A 24,806-nucleotide genomic window follows, 5' to 3' on the forward strand; every position below is an offset into this window, starting at 1 on the left:
CTTTCTATTCCTGACCCTTCATTTTAGCCATATACTGGTTACACTTCTAGCTCAGCTGGTTAGAGCTCGGCGCACAGGAAACAAAATGACAACTGAATAACAAATAACAACTGAAGAAGGTTAAGCCTCGGGGACAAAAAAGTCTATTAAACAGGTTTGAGACCAGGTGGATAATTAAAAATAAATATATAATTGAATTTTGGAATTTTGGACTTAATGAAAAAGTATGTCAGAAATAAGGATTTATTAGTTTCCTGGGCAGCATGAGAAAAGACATCAGAATGGCTGATCACTAATGAAAACTGCTATCATTTTCAACACTGCAGACAACAGACATATAATATTGGGAAAAATCCAAGCAGTCAAGTTCTCTAAATATTGTGGTTAAGTGCCAGATAAAAAGAGAGCCCTAGTAAGTGCAGATTTAACCTTTTAATCTTCTCATTTGTTTAAGGATGCATTTTACCTAAACATTCTCACTGGAATATTTCCTTCACTTTCTAGCAGTTCACGAATGTGAATCTTTAAAGCCTGTGTCTAAATGTAAAAAATGAATAAAGAACCAAAAAAATACAGTGGTCCCTAGGAGAGTGGGGTCCAGACAGAGCAGCTCCATTGCATTCCCATAACTGATGCTGTGATTCTGATTCTCACTCAACAGCCAAGTGAGAAAATGTGTCCTACTCTCTCGTGTCTACAAGGTCAGGAAAACAAAGCTCATAAAAATAGAACTTACTCTAACATTCTCTGCAGTTGCTACTGGATCACTACAAATATATCTCACTGACAATCGTGATGCAGTAGGATTTATTCTCTGAATGATCTCATATGCTGCCCCCTAAGAGCCATTTCCAACTGACTGAATTGCATTTCTACTCTTTCCTTATCATATTCAGAAAAAGGAAAAAAAAAAAGTCATAGAAGAATATTAAGCAAATCATTTTTTAAAATGGAACTTCATTTTACTTCAAAAGAAGATGTAATCATTTAAGAAATAGTACTGAATTCAAAGCCCTTCAGCAGAACATATCTGCAGCTGCTCCTGCACCCTTCCTGCTCCTTCTCCCTTCCCCAGGCAGTGCTCCTGCCTCTGACACTTGTGGAAGGTTCCTGAATTGTAGAACCAACCTAGCACCCAAGGAAGGCACAGGATTTTACCCCATTTTCTTCTCAAGGAGGCAGGATTTTATACTTAGGGGAAAAAAAGTTAGTTTTATCAGTGGAGTACGAAGACTGAAGAACTACAATGTCCTCCTTTATGGAACAGAATCAGGATAGAGTCTCAAAGCCTCAGAATTTAATTTCTGCTTCACTAAGGGACGTTTCTCGGGGTTTTTTTTGTCCCCACCATAATTCAGTGCAATTCAATCGAATTCTTCCTACAGGGCATGAAATTCCCAATACATCCGGTGAGGCTTTATGCTGCTGTGACTTTATCCTTTACCAGTGCAGCTAAGCACAGGGAGACTGGAGAAAAGGCTGGTGTAGGATGATTTACTCGACAATAAAGCCATAACCACAATTCATATAAGAATAGAGCAGAAGTACTGTTTACAAGGTTGTGATTTAAAACTGTGCTTCTTAGAAAAAAACCCCACCAAAACCAACCACATATTAATGAGAGCTACAGCAGTTAGTAACTAATTTTCCATTCCTGGTTTGCTTTGTATTGCCTGTACTACTATACATCTTCTGTGTAATCCATGTTTTTCAAAAGCTCTGTCACAGTCCAAACAGCTAAAGAATACAGTGCCTTGTGTAAAACACTGCATCAAATTTATAAATACATGGGATTGTTTTAAGTCTGTAAAGCTATTAACATACCTTAATGTAGGTGTTCAGAGAAATATCATAAAATGCTTTGCCCAAATATGATAAGCCGGTCCTTACCTAATAAAACTTAATTAAATGGCTTAAATAAGAGCAATTTTATACACATTTCTAAGTCTAAGGTGAGACAGCTCCAGTGTCCATGTGAAAATCTGAATAACAGTTCTCTACTGCTCAGTAGAAAAGAGGTAGGAAATCAATAACAAACTAATAAAATACGCTACACACTTCAATGAAGAAAAAAAATCATTCATTTAAGAAACTAATCCATATTTACATGCACATTCAGAGTTGCACCAAAACAATCACTTCTGAGTGTCAAATGGCAACTGTGAAGACTTGTGGCTCTTCTGACAGAAACAAGGGCTAAGAGAGCATCCTGCTGCAGCTTTGTTTTTAGAGCACTTTTGGCATAATTTCCTGCACAGAAGCGACTTTCTCGTCCTGTAGCAGGCCACATTCAAAAATTTCAGATTTTCAAAGCGATGTTTTTTAATACCTGTTCTAATTTCCTCTGCATTTTTTTGGCCAAGCTTCTGTAATTTCAGGCGCCTCGGTTGTTTTGTCGATAATAGAAGCCTCTCAAAATAAGAAGTATTAACTATTGACATGCCAAAACTTTTATTAGACTACATTAACACACGATGTTGCAGCTGGAAGCCTGACAGATATTTCCTAGTATTTGCAGGAAGTACTCAGAGACCTCTAAAAAAGGGAGGATTTCTAGAGACATGATCTCTATTTCCTCTATCTGGCACTTTTTTTTCCCTTCCATACCACAGACTATTTTTGTTGTCGACTTTTTCTTTCTTTTTTTTTTTTTTTTCCCTCAGAGCCCTTGAATAGCCTGAAAATTGCCTTTCTGTGCAATGTCCTCTCCTCACACATCACAGCTGCTGCATTCAGCTGGGATGTCATCTATTCATACCTCCAAATGGCAAAGCTGAATGGCAGAAGGGCATGTGCTGAAAGAACAGGACTAAACAGGGAATCATTTTTGCAGGAAGAGCCCGAGATTGCAAAATTCACAGTTTGGCAGCAAAAAACTGAGGGTGAATGCAATATTTGAAAGGACAAGAGTAGCTATTTCATTTTCATTTTCTGTCTCTATATATCTCTATGCAGGTAGCACTTTCAAAAATTACATATAAAATGCTATCAGTTACTTACATATTTAGCATATCCAATCTTACAAACCAGGTTTTTAAAAGCAACGTGGTTGGAGGCAGGACCTAGATAACATATTTTCTCAAAATTACATAATTTAATTTCAGAAAAACTGATATTAGTGCTTAGTTTTAGGGAACTGGCAAACAGGGTATAGAAATTTGACAGAAAGCCATGAGTTAGGTATAGCTTTGGGTTCCTTTTCCACACTGTAGCTGATGCACAGGGCTAAGCAATGCTTTAAAATCAAATTTCTCTCAAGACAAGTTTAGCTGACTGAGCAAAGAACAAAATGCTGGAGCTTCTGATTTCCAGGGTGTGCTAGGACTATAAACATATATCTTTAATCACAGTTACTACTCTTTTTTTCTCCAAAAATAAGTGCAGAATAAACAGCTCTCACAGTCTTTTCCTACAGCTCTCGGAACATCTTGCAAGATGACATCATTAAAAAAAAAAAAAAAAAGTTCAAATAATTTAATTAAATTAGAAAAAAAAAAAAGGCAGAAAACTTATGGAAATGTTTCCAGTACTTATTTCTGTGAATGTGCTAGGACAGGGTAGTAATAAAAGAATCACCTGATTCAGACAGCTTGAATTTATTTATGTACTCATGTGCAATAAGAGACAAGATTTTTTTATGGCTGGTCAACAGGACGAGACTGATATGATTTATCAGAATTAACAGGCTCAGTTGTAAAGCATCCAGTGACCACAGGTGGGAAAAGAGAGTAAAGTGGTTGTGAGTGTAGATAAAGGCTTGAGCAACTGAGAGAGACAATTCCTCTTGTGGTTTAGGAGTAAAAATTAGGAATAATACTCCCCAGTTCAGCCCTGTCCTGGCTGAAACCAGGACACCTTTGTGACTTAAAAAGTCATGTGTACTTTTTTGAGATTGTATATATACAGAGAGATATGTAAGAGAACAAGAATAAAGTAAAAAAAAAAATAAAAAAATTTTTCAAGTGCAAAGAACTTTGCAAAATGAAGCAATGGAAGGGGTAACTACATCCTGATTTAGGCAAGGTGTTTGCAGAGAAAAAGGTAAGGAGGAAAAGAAATATGATGCTTCTCAAATGTTTTATGTTTCTATTCCGAGGTCAAATTTCAAAATAAATTCAGTTTCATACCATTTCATTTTTATATATGAAGCCAAACAACATTGGCTTTCAATATGAGATCTGAATGGAGATGGCAATCAAATGTTCCTCTTACCTCGTTTTGGAGGTCTCGGATCATTTTGCTCTTTCTTTCCATTTCAGTCTTCAAAAAGTTAATCTGCAAGTTCAAATAAATGTTGAGTGTGAGTTGTTGAGATGTACCTGAACATCAGTTGTAACCACTGAGTATTTTTTTATGCTTCTCACAGCTTTTTAAAAAAGAGCAACCACCAAACCAAAAAAATTTTGCTTATATCCCAAATTGGTATGAGTCAGAGTTAAGTATTTGCTGAATCCACAAATATTTAGTATATTTACTAGAAAACTTATAATCCAAAGAAGAAAATCACTCTACATAAATAGGTGTACTTTTGCTTTGCACCATTAGACCAGGTGCTTATCTTTCATGAGGAAGTTCAATGTGATCTTCAGAGAACTAAGGAGTTTTACAACTGATTTATGAACTGATTCTATGACATCAAATTTTTTTTTACCCTCTAACACAACCAATGCCGTGCTCTCTCCCTGTTGATACAAAACTCTATCCAAGGGAAACTGAAGTTATTTTGACATTGAGACAGACTTTTAAAGAACAACAAAACCCCTGTAAGAAAAAATATCTTGACATTGACCCAGAGATTCATGGTTTGGATGTCATGTAGGTAAAAAAATGGCACTGAATCTACTGTTCTTAGAATCCTGTCCAAACTCAAGCAGACACGTCAGTAATCTGAAAAATGTCCCTGAACTTGATGTCACCCTCACTTGTATCAAAAGGGAAGTCAGGGAATGCTATCATCACTTAAGACAGAAATGTAACCGGTGCCACCTGACATGCATAAATAGACAAAAGTCTGGAAGAGTTTGTGAAAGAAACACCAAGTGCTTTGGCTGTGGAAACACTAAATCCACGTCCACCTATCACTGAGGATGATGCTTTATCAGAGGACAAACATATTCAGCAGCTGCCTGGCAAGGACAAAACTACTGTAATTTAGTCCATATGTACTAGATAATAAATATGAAGATTTTGTACAACAAAAAATAAAGGCCATGACCAAAATGTGAGATCAAGAGGAATGGGGAGGAACATAAAATAGCTATTTGCATGGTTATTTTGGTTTTTTTTTTTTTTCAGCTGTTCAAAAGTATTGCCAGCTACCATTAAATCCTGACAAAAACAATATACTGACCTCCTTTAAAGAGTGTTCCCTTTCTTAGACCTAATGCTCAGGAGAATATTAATATGCCTTCAAAGCACTTCACTTCTTACTATGAATATATATGACATAATTAAAGAGATTTGATAGCAAAATTATTATCTCTACATAGTTTGGATCTTCTAGGGAAGAGGCAATTAGGACAATCCCGCACTATTAATTTAACAGCAATATCTGTTGGTTAAATCAGTATTTTTGTTGATTACTAAGCACATACACATGCATTTTATATCACTGACATGGACAGCCCACAGAGTGTAAACATACTGTTTAAGCTTATCTGAATAATTAGAAGATATTTTTTCAACATTAAAAATAATTTTAGTATTAATTATGAATTAATTCATTTTTTGATTCATATTATAACAGCATTTTAAAGGTCCTCTAAATCTCTAACATCTTAAGAACCACTTAGCAATGAAGCAGAGCTATGGAGGGGTTTATATGACTTGTCTATTGCAGTCAATACAGAGACAACTTAATCTACCCATTTAAGTTTATCAATGTGTATAATTTCATGCTTTAAGGCAGACCAGTCTGTATCAGACCATTTGCACGATGCTTTTAGTCAGTCTCAAGGATGAGGCATAACACCATTTTCCAGAAGAGATGTAAAAATTCTGCTTCCAGTCACTGAATCCTGGTCGCATAATAAACAAGGACAGACATTTATACACCCAACTCTAAATCAAGAAGGGTAAAACCTAAATAACTGAACAAAGAAAATTCCTCCTTTCTGCCCACACTTCGTTCTTGTTTGGCATTCACCTCTTTTCAGATGTTTTTTGCCTTTAAGTGCCATAATTATGAAAATACATAATGAAAATATGTTTTCCTTAAGCAAAACTCTTCAATACTAAGAAAGGACACTGCTTTCATATCCTGGAGACAGACATCCAAGATTCTTAGAGGTTTGTGTGTTTCAGAACTCATCATACTTTTAAAAGTAGATCAAAATATTGGTTTTTTACCTATTTCGTAGACGAATGTAACTTTTAAGCTGCAAGTCACAGTTTGATTAGTAAAAGAGACTTTTGTCAAAGAAACCTTTAGGACTTTGGGAACATAAAGTCATAAAAAATTTAATAAACAAAATAAATATTTTTGAAGTGAAAAGAACACCTTTTTATTAAAAATCTCGCAGGCGTGAGGATAACATTGAATTAAATTCCCCGTATTCTGCTAGTCTTTTATTACTGAAAATACCCTCCTGATTTCAAAATAACCACATTGTGTATGGTTCCTTTTTATAAGTCATGCATTATGTGTTACTTAATTCTCATTTTTTATAGTGAACACTGAGCAACTGGGGAAAAGGAAATTACACAGACCTATTTTCTCCTTTATTTTGACAGACAGCACTGTAATTGTATTGTCAAACAATTCCATCAACATATCTCCTTAAAAATTGCTAGCATGAGCTAAAATACCAACAGGAACAAAATATAAAAGGTAGACTAATCTTACTTCAGACAAACTCTTTTTTAGTGTTTCCATGTTTCGTTATTTATTTTCTCCCACATCCAGAGCTATCCAGCTCTTTTTCTAAACTTTAACAGCAGTTAATGGGAAATAACTTTGCAAACTTGTTAGAAATATAGCTATTTCTTAACATGCCAGCAATTATCCTGAAGTACAGCAAAGCAAAGAGCCCTTCTCCAAGAAGCTCTGAGAGCCTTTTAACCTGGTGAAGAAATAGAGAATCACTACTTCCTCTATTTATTAGAATTCACTGACAAAATCCCAAACAAAATAAAACACTTTCAAGCCACATGTGCCATTTTCTCTGTGCCTTTTTGTCAACAAAAGGGAAAATTAGTCCAAGGTCTCTAATGCTGTTTCTGGTTCCACTTCACATTTAGAGATAATAGCTTGACATTATTAATATCTTTTGTCACTGTACAAAAACTTATTATAAATGGCTTAGGTATTTGATGTCAAGTGCAGTATGAAAAGCTCTGTTAACCTTCATTGATTGTTAAAGAGGACAAGGACATTGATAACTCTCTTTCTGATGAATCATTTGTGCAGGGATAGTGAAGAGCCTTGCCTCACATTGCACAAGAAGGCATGAATGCAAAGCCTAAGGTATTGCTGTGCTGTCTCCTTTGTTCTCTTGGTTTGGCCAGAGAACTTGAACAATTTCCAGGCTACTTTTCATGTAATTTGACTTAATTCCTGTAAGTTCTTACTTAAACTTCTACATTTACCTAACAAGGAACACCTTCAGACAGGTGTTGAATATATACAGCCAATTAACACACCTACAGTAAAAGCACTGCACTGTGCCCCCGTGGCAAGTGCAGAAAAGAAATATGTATTTCCACCTTTCCCTCTTCCACCAGTGTTTTATTAGTCCTTGAGAAATGTAATTCTAACCTTACTGACTGATGAAAACCAAGTTTTACTTCACCAAATCCTATAGACTAGGATGTGTTTAAATTAGGTTAGCAGCCAGTCTCATGATTCATTAAATTACAATTAAATCCAAGCTCCTTTCCTCTGGCTAGTCTTGCCTCAAAATACCTAGACCTTCTTCCATAGATTTCACATTGCTTCCAGAAAAATGTCAAACACATGGAAAAGCCAGGTGTAAAGTAACCTTGTGTGTCAGTAGTAAAATCTATTTCCATTTCTACAGCGGTTTTCATGTGAGGATCCTGATGCGCTTTTTGAATATTCATTCAGTCTCTCTGCATTGTTGAGCTTCATTATATACATTGTACCCCGAGGCACAGAGAAGTAAATACCACAAACCAAGGACACAGTTCTGCCTTCCTTGGAATTAGCAGCAAGTTTAATATGCTGTTGGTGGCAAGTATTGGAATGCAGCTTGAGAATTCAGCTTCTCCAACCATCTGCCAGCACTCCAAGCCAAGCTCTGCTATAAACTCAGAGGAGTTTTTTTTTCTGGTTTCTGCACTAGGTGGTATTTTGCTCACAGTTAAAGGTAGATTTTGTTCTGTGTACAACAAATCCTGTGCTCTTCCCAAAACTAGGGTAGGGACCGAATTTACTCAAGGCAATGCTGCTCAGATTAAAAGAAGTGCTCTATCACAAAAACAAATGGGCAAGTAATCCATTCACTACATCTGAGATTTACGTAACCCACAGCTGAATTAGTCTTGAATATCAATATCTAACACAGAGATTAAGCAATGCAATACGTTTTCCACCTTCTATTTGTAGGACTAGAATTCATTGTGCTTTTGAAGTCAGTGGGAATATGTTCGTGCGCCTGAAAAAAAGGCAGCTTTCAACCAGCATGTTCTGAGTACTTATCAGACACAACTAGAGATTCATTTTTTCTTATTTCAGGACCACATTGAAGGAAGGGATTTTCCCCCTCTACTTTGCCCTTGTGAGACTCCACCTGGAGTGCTGTGTACAAGTCCTGGTGTCCCCAGCACGAGGAGGACATGGGACTGATGGAACAAGTCCAGAGGAGGGCTACGAAGTTGATGAGAGGACTGGAGCTCTCTTTTGAAGACTGGTTGAGAAAGCTGGAGCTGTTCAGCCTGGAGAAGTGCAGGTTGCAGGCAGACCTCAGAGCTGTTTACAAAGTCAGGATGGATAAGGCCTTGGGCAACCTGGTCTAGTGGGAGGTGTCCCTGCCCACGGCCAGAGCAGCTGGGACAAGGTGAACTTCAAGGTCCCTTCCAACCCTTAAACATTCAGTGATTCTCTGGTTTTATATAGATTGCCTCAGTGCAAAAACCATCTTAAAAACTAAGTGCAGATTTATTTTTCTGGATATATGATGCCCTGGCTATTGAGAAAGAACCTCAAAATATACTACCCTGTCCAAGCTCAATAGAGCTTTCAGATTACTTCTCTCCACCCCTCAAGAAGAAAAGAGTCCTTTTTTTTTTTTTTTCTCTAGAAAAAATTACAAGTACCAAAAATCCACTAATTATATGTGTGGGACATAGGATGAGGTAAATCAGTATCTTTACACTTCAGACCTTTGAGCAACAAAGGTAAAAAAATGTGTTTTCAAAAATCACATTAATTGAAAGAAACTTGCAAAAGGAATAGTTTCATCCAAAATCTATGCTATTTCTAATTAGAAGGTAGCATGTAAAACATTCACTCTCACAAATCACACCATTGTAAGTATTTGCTAAATTTAATAATTACTTTTAAACCACTGGCTTGGAGGAACTCTTGTTTTGCTAACGTGGAAGACAGTGGGATGTTAGTAAATAAGTAAGTAGATCTTAGTAAATAAATCATCCAATATGAAACAAAAGAATATATTTATAAACCCTTCTAGCAGCTTGTTTTCAAGTACAGAGTTCAAATCACAAAACACTTAAGGTTTGAAGGAACCTCTGGGGATTTTCTAATCAACTTAGGCTCAGTGGTGTTCATGTTATAGGAATATTATTAACCAACATAGGAAAAATTTCCTTTTTACACCTCAGTAAACATGATTCTACTGTTTTTTTTTTCCCTGCAGTAGCAAAATGTGGCAATTTATGCTCCAAAATACTACATTGCTACACAAAAAAATTTGAAACAATTGTACAATTTATCTAGAAACGGAATTTCAAGAAAGAATGAAATCTTAATGGGTCTTGATAACACCTTCCTGCACTGATAATTAGTTTTACTATGCCCAAAACTGGACACTCTTCTATCCGTTTTGTTGCTGAAAATCTGTAGTGGTTCAAAAGAAGTCAGTGGATGTATGACAGGGCGCATTGGTATGGGTGAGATATGAGGGTCCATAATGGTGACCTCACCAGGGGAGAGGATTTAGGCCCAAGACTCCAGCCCACCAGCCCCCAAAAGCTTATACACCTCCCTAAATCCCACAGAAATTAGGGAAGGCGGGAATCTTCGCAGTTTTGAACACACAAACTTTTTTTTCAGCTCCTTTCTCCAGAAGCTGGCAGAGTACTAACACATATGTGAAATCCATTTATCTTTTTTTACACAAAGAGTTATTTGAGCTAATAACACATTCTCAAGGCAAGATTAGGAAAACAAACAAACAAACAAACAGAAGAAAGTCAAAAATAGTGAGAGAAGGACAGGGGATCACTCACGGTAGCCTGCTGCTTCTCTGCTTTCTCAGTTGCCTCTTGAAGCTGTTTTTGGAAGGCTTGCTGGAGAGATTTCATTTCTTCCCTAGTTTGTTAAAAACACAAAAATAACCACAAACTTCAACACAAGTGTCCACCAGGAAACAATTCTTCAGATCCAAGAAAGGGCACCTTTAATTATTCAGAGTAGCAGACACATGTACTTTGAGTCTTCCAAACAAAATCACAACAACCCCACGAACTACAGTGTGAAAACAGGACGAAAATTGGCTATGATTGAAATTGGCCACTGTTTATATCTGCTGAATGGCCTGCTGTGCAGAACAACTGTCAGCATACAATTTCTAGTAAAAAAAATAAAGATTGGCACCAAAAACTTGAGGAAAGTGGGTTGCTCAAAATGCATTGACATGGAGCCATACTATTATCAATGAGAACCAGTTTATACCTGCTTTAAAATAAATAAACCAATCATGCTCTGATAAAATTCAACCTTCACTTTGCACTTTTTAAAGACAAGCAACACAAAATTCAGTAGAATTTTTTCTGGAAAAAAAAAAAAAAGAACACCAAACCAAAACAGGATAATTAATTGGATTGGGCTTTATTTGAAACCAAAGACACCCTTCGCGATACCAAAGCAGAGAATTTCTCCACGTCGCAGGAATTTTCTACCCACAGTATGTGGTATGTTTTGGAGCTGGGGCAAAAGTAGCAGGGTAACATATTTGAAAATAGCTGCAGAGCTTTTTCAGGGCTGTTGCTTGCACAGGTAAACCTTCAGCACAGATCAACCCAAAACTGGGTTTCCACACAGGTAACAATTTGGCCCAGTAAAAACTAAGCTGGAGGGGAAACCACATAGTTTATACAAGAACAAAACTTGTTAGCTGCTGGATCATCTTCCTTGCCAGCTGACAACCCTACTACTTGCAGCCACTTTGGCAGTGCTAGTACAGAGCAGATTTAATTGAAAAAGTGATTGAGCGGCACGAAACCAATACTCCATCAGCACAAACAGATGCCACGATTTCCAAGTGCTGATGATGCACAGTAAGAATAAAACTTGGGGCGTTATGGTGAGTGACCAAGTTTTACTTGCAACTTCGGAAGCACTGAGGAACTTACACAGAAGGAAATTTTTTTTTTTAAAAAAAGCTAATTTGAAGTCAGCAGAACAAAATTTACTTACACAAGCTGAGGATTCTAGCACTCTAAACTTAACTGTACCATCATTTTAGAGCACAATCAAAGTAGTGCTTACACCAAATGCAGCTCATGTTTGCCCAAAGAAAGGTCATAAGATTAACACTGGGCTGTATTTTGAATTTTTGGTTTCAATATTTAACATTATGCAGATGAAATACAGTCTGAGGCTCCTGGAAAATAAACTGTGCCTCTTCCTTATTGAAATTAGAAGGATTCCTTGGTACATTTTTAACATCCCCTTTGTACGCTGAACTTCTACACTTCACTGGAAGTGAAATACAGTAAGCCTGTAAATAGCTGGCAAGAGCAGTAGCTCCAAGGTATTTCCTTGTACTATCTTGTTTGTTTTATTATTATTGCCTTTGATTTTCTGAAGGAGGGGGTGGGCTGCTCAGCAGCAGGTTGCACTGATCTCGTCTCTGTCTCTGGGAACAGCTTTTGTGCAGATACTCATGGTTGGATCCCTGAGAAGCAAAAGTCAACAGGTATTTTTTGGTGGACCTTGAGAGACTGTGAGTGGTGATTTAAGGGAGAGATTAGGAAGAACACTTGCAGTGTGTAGTAAAATCTTCTCTTAGCAGATTCAGTTTTACCATCTGCAACGAAGATCTATTTACTAAACAGCCCATTAACACTTTTAATCAATTCATCTCTCTGTTTCATAAAAGAAAGTTGCTCAAGAACCAAACAACCACAAAATCACCTCCACGAATGATGAAGGATGGAATTTGTGCCAGGGACAGCTGAGATGTCCACCTTAAGCTACATCCAAACCACTTGAGTGTTTTAATAGGACATTAGCTGAAGCCTTGCCTTTACCATTTAATAAATTTGTCAGGAATACCTGAAAGATCCTTATGTATTTGACCTTTCTCTATCACAGCAAAAATAAGAACTCCTATTGGTGTTTTATTATGGATCTTAAATGTTGTGTTTGGAAGACTTGAAGGTTGTTTTCTCAGGTTCTCTATAACAATTCCATTTCACATGTAGCTCTGTTAAATGCAATATCAACAATAAGATGGTCATGGAAATGAATTATTGCATTTCTAACAGTGAAAGAAGTATGAAATTAATAAAGCTTCTTACTGTATGTTTTTATTAAGGAAAAATACGAAGTATAGATGCATTCATTATATGCTATTTTTTCAGCAAAAATCAGTCACCATATTAGTTGTGTTTTCATGTTATTAAAATTGTATTGATGTTGCTATTTGCTGGTTAGAATTCCAATAATTAAGAGAGACAGAATGATGAGACTCACCAGCAATGAAGCACTGGGAAATCCGAGACTAAGGACTATGCTGGGAACCTGCATTCCCAGCCACTGGATACTCATTACTTTTTAAGTACCCAATGAATAATTTGAAGTGAATATTTCTCTCTCCTTCTAGCTCCCTGCCTCATGGATCATCCAATGTATATCTGTACAAATATATATATCTCATCATCTCTAAACTCAGAGATTAAGACATTTTAATGATTTAATTTCCTAAAAAGTCTGCTTTTATCCTTGAAGGATAATTTCATGACTAAATCTTCCTTAGAAATCCAAATGCCTTCCCTTATCAGATACAGCACTTCAGTATCTTTTCCTAATGAATGTCCAATATCAGCAAATCCATCATTTGTTTCAAAAAGTTTTCAAAAATTTGCCTTTCTTTTACTGTTGCAATCAGCAGACCCTGGAATACAGTAGTGTTTATCCATAAAGTAAAAGGAAAGGTGGAATTTGAAGAGAAGGAAGGAGATGAGGGTCTTACCTTTGCTTTGCTCCCAATTCTAGAAGCTTCTGTACGTCGCTTTTGGTTGATGCTTCATCGTTTTTCAGAGACTGGTAGCAATGAAAAAACTCTATTACCAAAGAGATTTTTAATTATTCAGCCGTGAAATTATTAATTTGGCCCCTGTTAATAAATTGTCACTTACAAAAAATGAAGGAATAGACCGATCTTTTTTTACTGTAACTCAAGCACAGTTAAGTGTACACAGCTGTTTTTCAAATAGTTAAGGAGGGTTAATCAAATAAGTATATTTAGAAACAGAAAAATTACTAAAAGCATTAGAATTCTGTGGAAAAGATCAGTGCGTATATACAGGAGATAACACTACAGCTCTTTGCTCCTATCAGGATGTCTGCAGTGCTGAGTCTAAAACATCTCACAGTACAATTTTTGCTGAATGCTACCTTCAGCTGTGCTGCATTCTAAAAGAACTTTGCTTCAAAGAGAGGCACATTTGCCTAAAAGGTAAGGAGAAAAACCCTACAATAATAAAGAGTGATAAAGCACTCAAAAAACCATTAATTAAAACCAGAGAAGCCTGGAATACAAGACAATATAACTCAATAATACAATACAGCACAGTACTGATGCACAGCACTAGTATTCTCCTGTGAACAGATATAGTGCATCTCCTCCTTTTATTTTTCCCATTTAGCTTCCATAAACATGGAGATAAAAATGTGTGAGATGAGTAGACAAAGGGAGGACCCAACTCATTAGGATAAAATTTTCCATGGAAACACTGGGTTTATGTTAAGCACAAATTCAACAAAATCAACAAAATAATAATTACATATTTAATGTTTAAAAACAAACCAACAAACCAGAAACACACGTTTTTTGCAATTAATAGACACCAGTAAGAAAGTACTGAGGTAAGTAATTCTATAAAAACTGAGACAGAACCTAACCTGAAGGTTTACTTTAATTCCCTGAAGTTCTTTAGAAGTCCTTAACAGTTGGTGAAGTATGTTGCTCCTTTCCTTAAAGACTTCTTTCAGCTGTCTTTCCAGTTCTTCATAGCCCTGTCTAACACAGAAAATAAAAGCATGACATCATCTCAAAGCATTAGTTAACTTATCTGAAAACAGTCTCAGCTCGCCCAAATTTAATTAATTCCAGCACCCTTTATAGATTTCAAATCAGACTGTGTCCCACTGTTCACCTGCATAACTTGATTTCTCCTAACATGGATAAATTGGTGCTTTATATGTCAAAATGATGTGCTGCTTCTGAGGGTGCAAATCATCAAACACTGCAAATGATGCATTGTCTGTGACGAGCAGGAGACACAAAAGATGGATCTAGCACAAATGATGGCACACAGTGTGAGACTTTTCCTACTTTAAAAGATATACCATGCAGGAAACACAGCAGAACTTTGGAATTACGGAGTTTTGAGACATCCAGTGACCTGAAGGGAGAACAATTCAGGCCTGTTTTAACTTTGTGAAGTTTAATTCATTCCACAATTTCTTCTCACTTAAACTTTGTTACAGTATAAGCTAGAATTGACAAATATGCTCAGGGGAATCAAAACTACTCATTAAATAATGAGCAAGTCAAAATATTTTACCCTTTTCAAAGTGGTAATTTCTACTTGGAATGTAATCGTATATTTTCAAGGTTTTTTAATAAGATCCACAATGAAATAAATCCGATTCATATTGCTTTACACTGAATGAAATACAGACTCGACTCTCATATTCTTTTCAGAAAAAAAAAAAAAAGTAAACATTACAGTTAATGCTAAAGCAACTTATTTTTTTCATTAAAATTGCTAATTTGAGGAAGATCAATCAGTGGATTGAAACATCTATTCCTGTTACAACTTGATTTTATTTTTTTCCCTTCTTGCAGTATCTCTGCTTCTAAAAAGGGGTGGGGAAAGAATGTGAGATTTGCAGCAAATCATTAGTATTTTATCATGAGATCAAGACCTCAAAATTAAGCAAGAATCTTAACACTAATGGATTTTGAATACACACTTTAGCAAAGAAACTCAGAAAAGCAAATTAAATTTTCTAATATCAGTAATATCTAGTTTAAAAATAGACAGCATAACGTATTTTCCGAAGCCAATGTCAGATTAATAAAAAAATAAATTTTTTCGCCTTTTCTTTCATATTTGTCAACACATCAGTTACAAAACATACAAGTACAGATAAAGAAATTTTGTCCTGATGAATACAAGCACGCTCCTCTGATTAACAAACGGGATTTTTTTTGTCTAATTAAGAAAAAATGTAAGATGGAAAGCAATTGAACCAGACATTAGAAGGCCTAATCAGAAAAATTCTGCTGAAATCAGAGAAGATTTAAAATGAAAGGACACCTCATCCATATCTAGGTATCTGTCAGAATGAAGCACATGGGTCTTAAAGGATGATGGCACCGTCCCTCACTCCACTGTGAAATTATACACGTATCAGATTTGTTCTCTGAATATTAGGTTACACCAATTGACACCTTGCTGCAGAATGAAATGTCACTGTCAACATATCAACCTGGGCTTAAAATGAATATTTATGATTTCAGCACATGGAGGTGCTTTTTTAAAACGGTCATTATGAAAGAGAACGATTTAGTAACCAACACTCTGCGTGTTACGGTCACCTGTAGTACTCTGATTCCAAGCTGTTTTGTTTTTACCATCAGCTTATTAATGTAGTGCCAGGGTAAATATCAATATAATCTGTTTTCGAGAGACTGATATTCACTTAGTCAGCTGTTTTTACCCTTCTGCTGACATGACTTGTTATTTCAGATATTAATAAACATTCCAACCGATGCTAATTTTTTGTATACAGCAGAGGCAAGTATCCAGTAACTCAAAAGACTTGCACCTCAAAAATCACTCCACCTCTGACTGTTACTTCCTGAAATATTAGAAGCTAAGCTTTTATTCTTCAAAATAAGGACTGAATTTATTTCTCACGTGTACTTTGTCAGGATGAACGAATATCTAGGTAAAGTACGGTACATAAAGCATATATATAATTATAGAATATATATATAATGTATTATGATAACATCCAACCCGAGTTTCAGCTACTTGCATATGATTTCACTCAGTTCTTCATTAACTAGTGCATTAGGAAAAAAATCACATAAACTTTAGACTGATCAGCAGATATGCTCTTGCTAAAATCCAGCCTTTGTCAGATACGAGTGTTCTCCAGAGTTAAATCACATTATATGTTTTGCATTTCAGCATTATCTTAAGCACTTAAACCATTAGCTGTGCAAAATATTTGGTAGTTACAGATCAGGTTCATGATCACCTGAGGAACACGAATATACACAAGTCTATGTGAACCAGTGAGATGCATCCCAGAGTCCTGAGGGAATTGGCTGATGTAATTACTAAGCCACTGTCCATGATATTTGGAAAGTCATGGCAGTCAGGTGAAGTCCCAGGTGATTGGAAAAAGGGAAACATTGTACCCATCTTTAAAAAGGTAAAAAAACCCCACAAACAAACAAACAAAGCAACAAAACCCAAACAAACAGTTTGGTCAGTGATGATGATCAGTGACAAGTGGTGCCCTCAGGGGTCCACAGTGGGAGGAACGCTAATTAATATCTTCATTAATGACACAGATGAAGGGATCAAGTGCACCCTCATCAAGCTTGCAGATGACACCAAGGTGAGCGGTTCAGGTGACACACTTGAAGGATGGGATGCCATCCAGAGGGACCTGGACAAGCTGGAGAAGTGGGTGGATGTGAATCTCACCGAGTTTAATAAGATGTGCAAGATGCTGCACCTGAATTGGGACAGTCGCTGGGATGGGGGATGAACAGATCAAGAGCAGAGAAGCATTTCTCTATTTCGTCTGATTTTTTTTTTTTTTTTAAATGCATTCATCATAAATAAACCGAAACATCCTTGTATCTTTTTGGCAGACTCTTGGCAGTGTAGAATCAATGACTCATCAGGGAAAAGATGCAATTTTCAGTTCCCATCAATGAGTAGAGGAGCAAAAGGAGATTTCTGAAAACTTGCAGCTGGCTTGGGTGCCTGGCCCCAGGAAATGAAACAGCAAGTTGAATCATCATGAACAACATGGTACTGAAAAAAAATGACCCAAAGGAAAAAGCAACTTGGATTCGTCCACTGAAGAGTGCACAGGCAACAAACCCCGAAGATTTGAGAGGAAGGACTGTGAATCACAGTGATTATGTGAAGTTAATAATTTCACATAAAAATAATTCCTCTTCCCAGACACACAGATGGGTGTGTTGAGCCTTTTTCCTCCTTCAGCTTTTTATCCAGTAGGCAAAATGTCCACAGCAATGAACCCAGCTGCAATATGGAACAGACCTCCTCTGGAAAGGAAGGAACTCAACTCTTTACAGCAATTCAGATGCAGATTGCATAAATCTGGACTTATGTATGTAGAGTTGATTTTTCAGATTAGTTCCATGAGACTTAGGATTTTTTAAAATTTATCACACAAAACTGTTTTTTTTTCTAACTCTACCCTTTCCAGCTCTGATATTCTTCATCAATTATGGCTTTTATACTGCCTCTGGTCTGATTTTTGATTGCATATCTCAAACTTTTGACTGTGACCTCAGTGTTATTACCCTTTGATACAGCACTGTTACACTGGTCTCCTCAGATAACCAGAAATGCCTTTTTTTTTTCCCCAAAATCTCTTAAAATACAATAAGCTTAACATTTCTTTTCACAACTAGTTGTATAATTTAATCCCCTAGCTGCTTTGGAATTTTACCTTTAATTTTGCTGTTTAATAAAAAAAAAATAACCCAACAACATCATGAAATCCATAAAAAATTATAGGAAATCTCACTCTGTCCAAACTGTTGTCTCAGTTGATATAGAATTGAAATATTTCTACTTTACCTGGCAAAACTGTCAGTGTGTATCCTCTGAAAGTCTGTTTCATTGTTTAATGACTTAGTTCAATAAAGTTCATTGATTAACTTTATCCAGTACAAATTTAATAGATATTGCTTTCAGCATCATTTACATGAGAGAAATTTGGAAAATGTAAAAAATTTACAAAATGTAAACCAACTGGTGAATACAAATTACAAGGAACAGACATAGGTACCAAGAAGAAACAAGAGAACTTGCAATTTCAAAAATCCATTAGCTTGTGAAATGTTAAAGAGAAATGCTGAAAAAAAATGTATGGATTTCAAAGAACAAGAGGTGCAAAATAAACTATAGAGATTCAAAAGCAAAAATGTTGCTAACTTGGATAAGAGATACATAATTCTCTCAGATTCAATCACAGAAAGTTGCCCAGAAATAACTGTATGCAGAAAACATTGCAATATATCACAATAGTTTGTGTCTCTCCTTTCAGCAGATGACATACAGAACTATGTCATCAACAATTCTTTATCCTGTGAAGTGTTTCCTTTTCCCTCAAAAATATACTCAAACTTTTTATAAAAATTAGTACATAATAAGTAACAGCTGCTCTTCCCATTGGACCATATTGATTTCTCTCTTTACAAAGTCTGTATGAAGCTCATCTTCATGCAATTAAGCTTAATAAAATTTAACCGTCTAATAAAAACTGACTGTGATATCTATGGCTTGACAATTCATCAGTAATAGATCTGAAGAAAGAATAACATGTGAATGGATAGACTCTGATGGATAACATGATCAGCCAAATAGGCAAGCTTTAATTTTTTTACATTAGGTTTAACGATGTAATCTCTTTTGAATTTAAAATTTTATGCTCATAACAGACATTTCGTGTTAATAGGAATTACACTTATTAATCACCATGTCATTCATCCATTTGAAACTTATAAGACTGATGTGTAGAATTTTGGTGAGATTTGAATCAATTCTTAATAAACCTTTGGTGGTTTTCACTTAACATTTCTATTTCAGAAAGCACTTAAAATCTATGACAAAACATTCAGGCAATTTGCCCCATTCTTTCTTACCAGTGTTTACTCATCCAGTGCCTAAAATAGTGCATAAACACAATGTTATTTGATTTTCACCTATCATTTCAGAATCTCAGTTCAGCAGCTGCAATTTTTGTTGATCTACAGGCTCATCACACTTGGCTCCTGTTTGCCAGGGCTCACTGCACTCAGGTACTCGATTCTTGATCAAGACAAGGTCGTGACGTTCCTGTGACAAGGAGGAAGTACAAACTAAAAGCCAGACTACAGGTGTATGTTATACCTGCATTTGGACACTGATTACATAGCTGCTTCATCTTTAAATGACTTGGAACATCACTAACTTCACAGCTTCAACCCTTGCTTTTTACAGAATCTGTGGGAACTACAGGTAGCCAAGAGATTTTTTCAAAGGTCCCAGTGCAATTTATAATAGAAAGAGTTGCCAAATACAATTATAAACATTTCTATCTCTTCCCTTAGCTGCAATCTGTTTAATTCATTAAAAAAAAAATTGTTTTCTGACTCCACCATAACGAGTATTACATGGGGAGGAAAAAAACAGCTAAATTTACCACATAGCAAATGCAAATCGAGTGCTAAAGAAAAATGTTCTTCTCAAGTTTCCATCAAATTTGTGTTTCCTGTTGAGAAAACCCTTCTGGACTGCTGAAATGCAGCTCTCATCTTAACAAGCAGATATAAAAAGCAAATGCTGACAACAAATGCCCAGCTCACTTCCTACAGACTTCCCTTTCCTCAGACACTTTCCTCCCTTAGCAGATGTCTCCATTAGCAGCCAGCATCTGGTACGTCCTCCAGATGAAACCAAATGGAACTTCACTCCCAAGTTTTTATTTTTATCAGGTTCCCAGTGACATCAGTGCTTCTTCAGCCGCACCCAGAACTACGTGAACTAAATCTGCTCAGGGAATATGTCACAGACACAGAACCGCTGTGTCCACATATTAGGGTTTTCTCTCTCCCCCTTCTCCTTCCATATCTGCTCCAAAGGACACTTCCATTGTTGGTTCAATGTATTGGGTATCATCTCCCCTGAAAAAGAGCTTCCTTCACTTTGCTTTCAGCACATTTTTCCTAGATCAGGACTGAGACATTCATGACTTCATGGAATTGTCTATACTTGTAATTTTTCTTAGCACAGTTGCCACGCGTTTTTCTGCATTTTGCACTGCCTTTTGTGATTTCCAAAATGAACCATCTAAAAAATTGGAAAGAATGCTCTGTAGCAGTGCTGCAGCAATGCTGACATCATCTAAATTCGCTCTGGAAAAAATTCCCATGTTACCAGCATACCAATTCCTGTATGCCGTCTAACTTCCAGTCTGCAAATGTTACTGCACTAAATGCCCCAAATACCAGATTTCATAACTCTGTTCTGACTATTATTTATTTCCATAGGTTAAGCTAATATATAATTTAAAAGTAAGAATTCCATTCAGAAGATATTCAGGAATTGAGCTGAAATGTGAACCCCAGGCACAACTTAGAAATCCTCCTAATTCCTCACCCAAGAAAAATAAAGATTATGGAAATATTTAGGGCAGCTAGTCTGTGGGTATTCTCATTTCTCTAAAAACTGTGCTCCTGCACACAGTTGGACTGTGAGAAACCGTGCAGGCTTTGGCAGAGGCTGGTTACAAATTCTCACTAAGTGAACAAAAGCCAGTCTTTCAGGTGGCTGTAAAACAGACACTTGTATTTACCACTGCACATTCCAAGAAGGTTAGAAAGTGAGTATAACCCATATAACTCAACAACAATTTAAAGGATTTATTGATTTAGCTTGTATCTGAACTGTAGAGTGGTTTTCTCAAGGGCAACTGCAATATGAGATCACTTATCAAGAACAAGTCCACTCCTTTTTTAGAGTGATGTATTTTGCCTTGCAGCATTTATACACAGATGTGCAGCCAGCAAATATGCAAGAAGGATTTTAATTATAGCAAATTATGGTATTATTAGACACGAGAAAGGATTAGTTGCTTACAAGGTGAAAGTTATGTTAAACATATTGCATTTTGTGATTTGTACTGACTACAAGATCTGGGGCATTGACTTTCTGATAATTCTGTCGTTGTTTGCTCCCTCCCCTGCGAGTGGGTTACTGTTCTGAAGAAAACCAAAAGCATCAGAAAGTAACAGCTGCATTTTCAGGTCAATTTTTCCTTCCACCTGGTGCACGAAACCAGGAAAGGAATTGTATATCAGGGAAAAAGAGCCTTTGTATGTAAAGCTGACATATTTTTAAAAATGCCCTGGAGCCAAAATACAAGCCAAATTTCCCTTTATATTTCTTTTTCCTGGGGATCAAAATGAAAACATATGAAAACTTACAAAAACATGCTTTTCTTGCTACATGTACCATTCATTACCATGGGAAGAATCTTGTATTTATATCAATAACTTCAGAAGAGCAGAGGTGATGTAGATCCTTGGTGATGTATTTACACACTCTCAGTTGGGAGAATTTAGAAAAAAAATGTCTGCACACACAAAATCATGCATTGCTACTCGTCTCAGAAATAAAAAGTGATGTTTGTGATAAAAGCCTGGATAAGCATAATCCAAACTCACACATCCATTTTACACTACAAGCAACACCCAGCACAACTTCCCTCCTGTGTATGCAGGAGTGCCAGTGTATACAATGGTGTGGGTTGAATACTGATATATCAATAATTCATGTTCACTTAATAATTAAAGTGGTTATTCAAAAAAGTCAGGTTTTAAAGTTTGTTGAGCAACCCCCTCCTAATAAACCTTTTGTGGCAATGGCAGTGAAAACTCTTTGATACAAGTCGAGATGTTCCATTCTCACCAGAGAAATCCCAGGTAACTCAGCACAGTAAGAGAACAGGATTCCAAATATTTTAATGGAACTCGACAGAAATTATGCTCCCTAAAAACCCTGTGTTTCTTCAGTAGCACGCTTTCCAGTGACAAAACTCAACAAACTGAATTTTATGTACACTTTTTGTAAACTCAGAAGGACAGAACCTTTTGAAATCTACTTGAGTGAAACAGATGCAAATGTTTAGCAGTGTAACATCCACTGTTCACAGTGAAAGTGGTAAAGCCACCAAATATTAAATAGTCATTGCAAAACTCTGCTATTTTGGTTTAACTTACAGTCTCTTGTTTATATGATAAATAAAAATTAGGAATTCTTAGGTTTATGCTTCTGTTGTGATGTATTTCGTGAACTCCACCTTTGACTTCATGGTTGCAAAATATGACAGCAGCTCACCTGCTTTCCTCACCCAACCTGTTAAACTGACACGCTGTTACGTGTCCTTTCTTAAAGGGATAACTATTTATTTCTAACTATAGCTGAACTATTCTTGGTCCTAAAGCCATTCTTGCTATTATTAGAGCTGTGTTTGCACACACAGAGCAGAGACTAATGCAATGCTGTGCTGTGTTGGTATTTTCCAAAGAGAACTCCACACTGCACTAAATAAATCATCTTCTGGAGGTATCCAGATTTTTACTTCAAGCTGGAAAAAGACGAGAAGGGAGAGCATGACACTAAATTATGAGGTATGAGTAATTTCAAAACTATTTAAATTTGATCTGATTCATTAAATGGCTTCTGCTGGAGGGAAAAAGTCTCAACGAATCTGTAAAACCAAAGGAGGAAGAGCTTCACCCCTGATACTCAATGGTCCAGTTATTAGTATGTAAGAGATCTGGGTTAACATTTGCAGCTGCTTTGGCTCTTATCTCTGACAATAATGTGAATCAACCCAGTTTTAAGGCACTTACAGGCAACTGCAATTATTACTGATGTTGCTCACACTTTATAGAGAATTAAGTATTCATCATGGTAGCAGTACAGCTATCTCAACCCTCACGTGAAAAAGTCTTTGGAAAAGGAAAATAGAGCCATTCTCATCTTCTCACCATTTGAAGTAGCTCCTTGTATACACTTCGTGTACTGAACTTCAAACATAACACAAATCCACACCCTGCATAACACAGAGAACACTCCTAGGATTTTTTAACCTGCAGAAGGGGGAAGATGTTGTGCAGTTTCATCTCATGTAGTAACACCAGGACTCCAGTACACCTTTAGGGCAAGAACAATGAATGCCACTCTTTGGCTATCAGACAGCGGGACTCAATCACTTTGCTCTTTTCAGGCAAGTAAGAGTGGGGAAAAAAAGGTTTATCAAATCAATAGCCAGCTGGCAGTAGAGCCTGCACAATATTTTTGAGAGAAAGGGGGGGGAAAAAAAAAAAAAAGTCTTAGCTCCCTAAAACATATTGGTTAAAACAGTTCAAAACCAGTAGGGCCCTGCTAAAAGTGCTTGGGAAACGAGTGTTTCTCACACTCCTTCCGTTGAGGGCAATGCATTTGACACTCAAGTTCTTTGTCGAAGAGAAAGCACTTTTTAGGTGCTTTTCAGGTTAGTACATTTTCGCTGCTCAGCTGTAGAAGATCAAGCAGGAGAAAGGATGGTGAAGACTGGGGGCAGTCAATTTTTTTTGTGTTTGCAGCCTAATGCCTGTCTCTGCTCAGGAGTCTGAAGCCAGAGTTCTTCCTTGACTGCAGCTTATTTTTTTTGGTAGACCCTACTTTTTCGGGGTCATTTGTGAGGATTCCTAATTACCCATTACTACGGTAAACCTTTGCAACACAATCAAATATTGATAAGCAATTTAAATGAAAATTCAATTTGATAAATTTTTTTTTTTTTTGGCCATCTCTTCAACTCTTTCCTTTTATTTTATTCCCAAATTTTGAAGGCACTGAAGAGCTCCAAAGGCTCTGCTCTGTATCCAGATCTACAAATCAGGCAGTAAATTTCTCTTTTTCGCTATTTAACAGCTACAAGAGGCGATATTTGAAGTTAATGTCTGTTATAAAATGTAGAGTGTGGATTTTGGCATAGTTCTGAACTGTCCATAAAATAATAACCATCACCTTCTGTAGAAGATACCTAAGGAGTCCCTCACATGTCATTTCTTAGATAGCTCCTCCAACATCATTTATACAGTATTTAGATTTCTTTGGGGAAGGAAGGAAGGACTGGCACTGTCATAAGCTCTCTGCTCCCAGCACAAAGTCTACTTTAAGTATTTTAATGCTCCTACTTTTAATGCACCCAGACTAAAAAAAAAAAAAAAAAATTATCACCGGTGAACCCTGGGTGTTCAAAAACCGATGTCTAACTCATCAGTCACGGTTCATTTCCTACTGAATGGTCTGAAATGATCTGTGAAACTCAGGCTCTTCAGCAGACACTCTTCAGAGGAAAAGAATAAAAGAAAAGGAAACATAGTGCTGATACAGTTGTTTTGTTTTGTGGGGTTTTTTTTTAGTGGGGGGAGGTGTTGAGCTAAGTTTTTAAATTATTTCTAGCAAAAAACAAGCTAGTTGTCTGGTTAACTGAAACAATCTCCCTGATAAATGCAATATCCTCATCTGCATATTTAAGCTTTACCCTGTAAAGT

General features: G+C 36.5%; 1 protein-coding gene across 3 annotated transcripts in view; it reads right to left on the bottom strand.

Annotated features, from left to right (window-relative positions):
• LUZP2 (leucine zipper protein 2) overlaps positions 1-24,806 on the bottom strand; it is a 91,884-nt gene that overhangs the window by 25,587 nt on the left and 41,491 nt on the right. For all 3 annotated transcript variants that reach the window (XM_027906047.1, XM_027906049.1, XM_027906046.1), the window contains exons 2-5: positions 14,333-14,450; positions 13,401-13,471; positions 10,432-10,513; positions 4,213-4,275 (exon numbers count right to left, since the gene is read on the bottom strand). In XM_027906047.1, the coding sequence (XP_027761848.1) occupies positions 4,213-4,275; positions 10,432-10,513; positions 13,401-13,471; positions 14,333-14,450 (334 nt within the window). The remainder of the gene's footprint in view (positions 1-4,212; positions 4,276-10,431; positions 10,514-13,400; positions 13,472-14,332; positions 14,451-24,806) is intronic.

This window comes from Empidonax traillii, unplaced genomic scaffold (genome assembly GCF_003031625.1).
Source record: "Empidonax traillii isolate 1590-97213 ecotype Southwest subspecies unplaced genomic scaffold, ASM303162v1 scaffold1243:size189760, whole genome shotgun sequence".
Taxonomy (NCBI): Eukaryota; Metazoa; Chordata; class Aves; order Passeriformes; family Tyrannidae; genus Empidonax; species Empidonax traillii.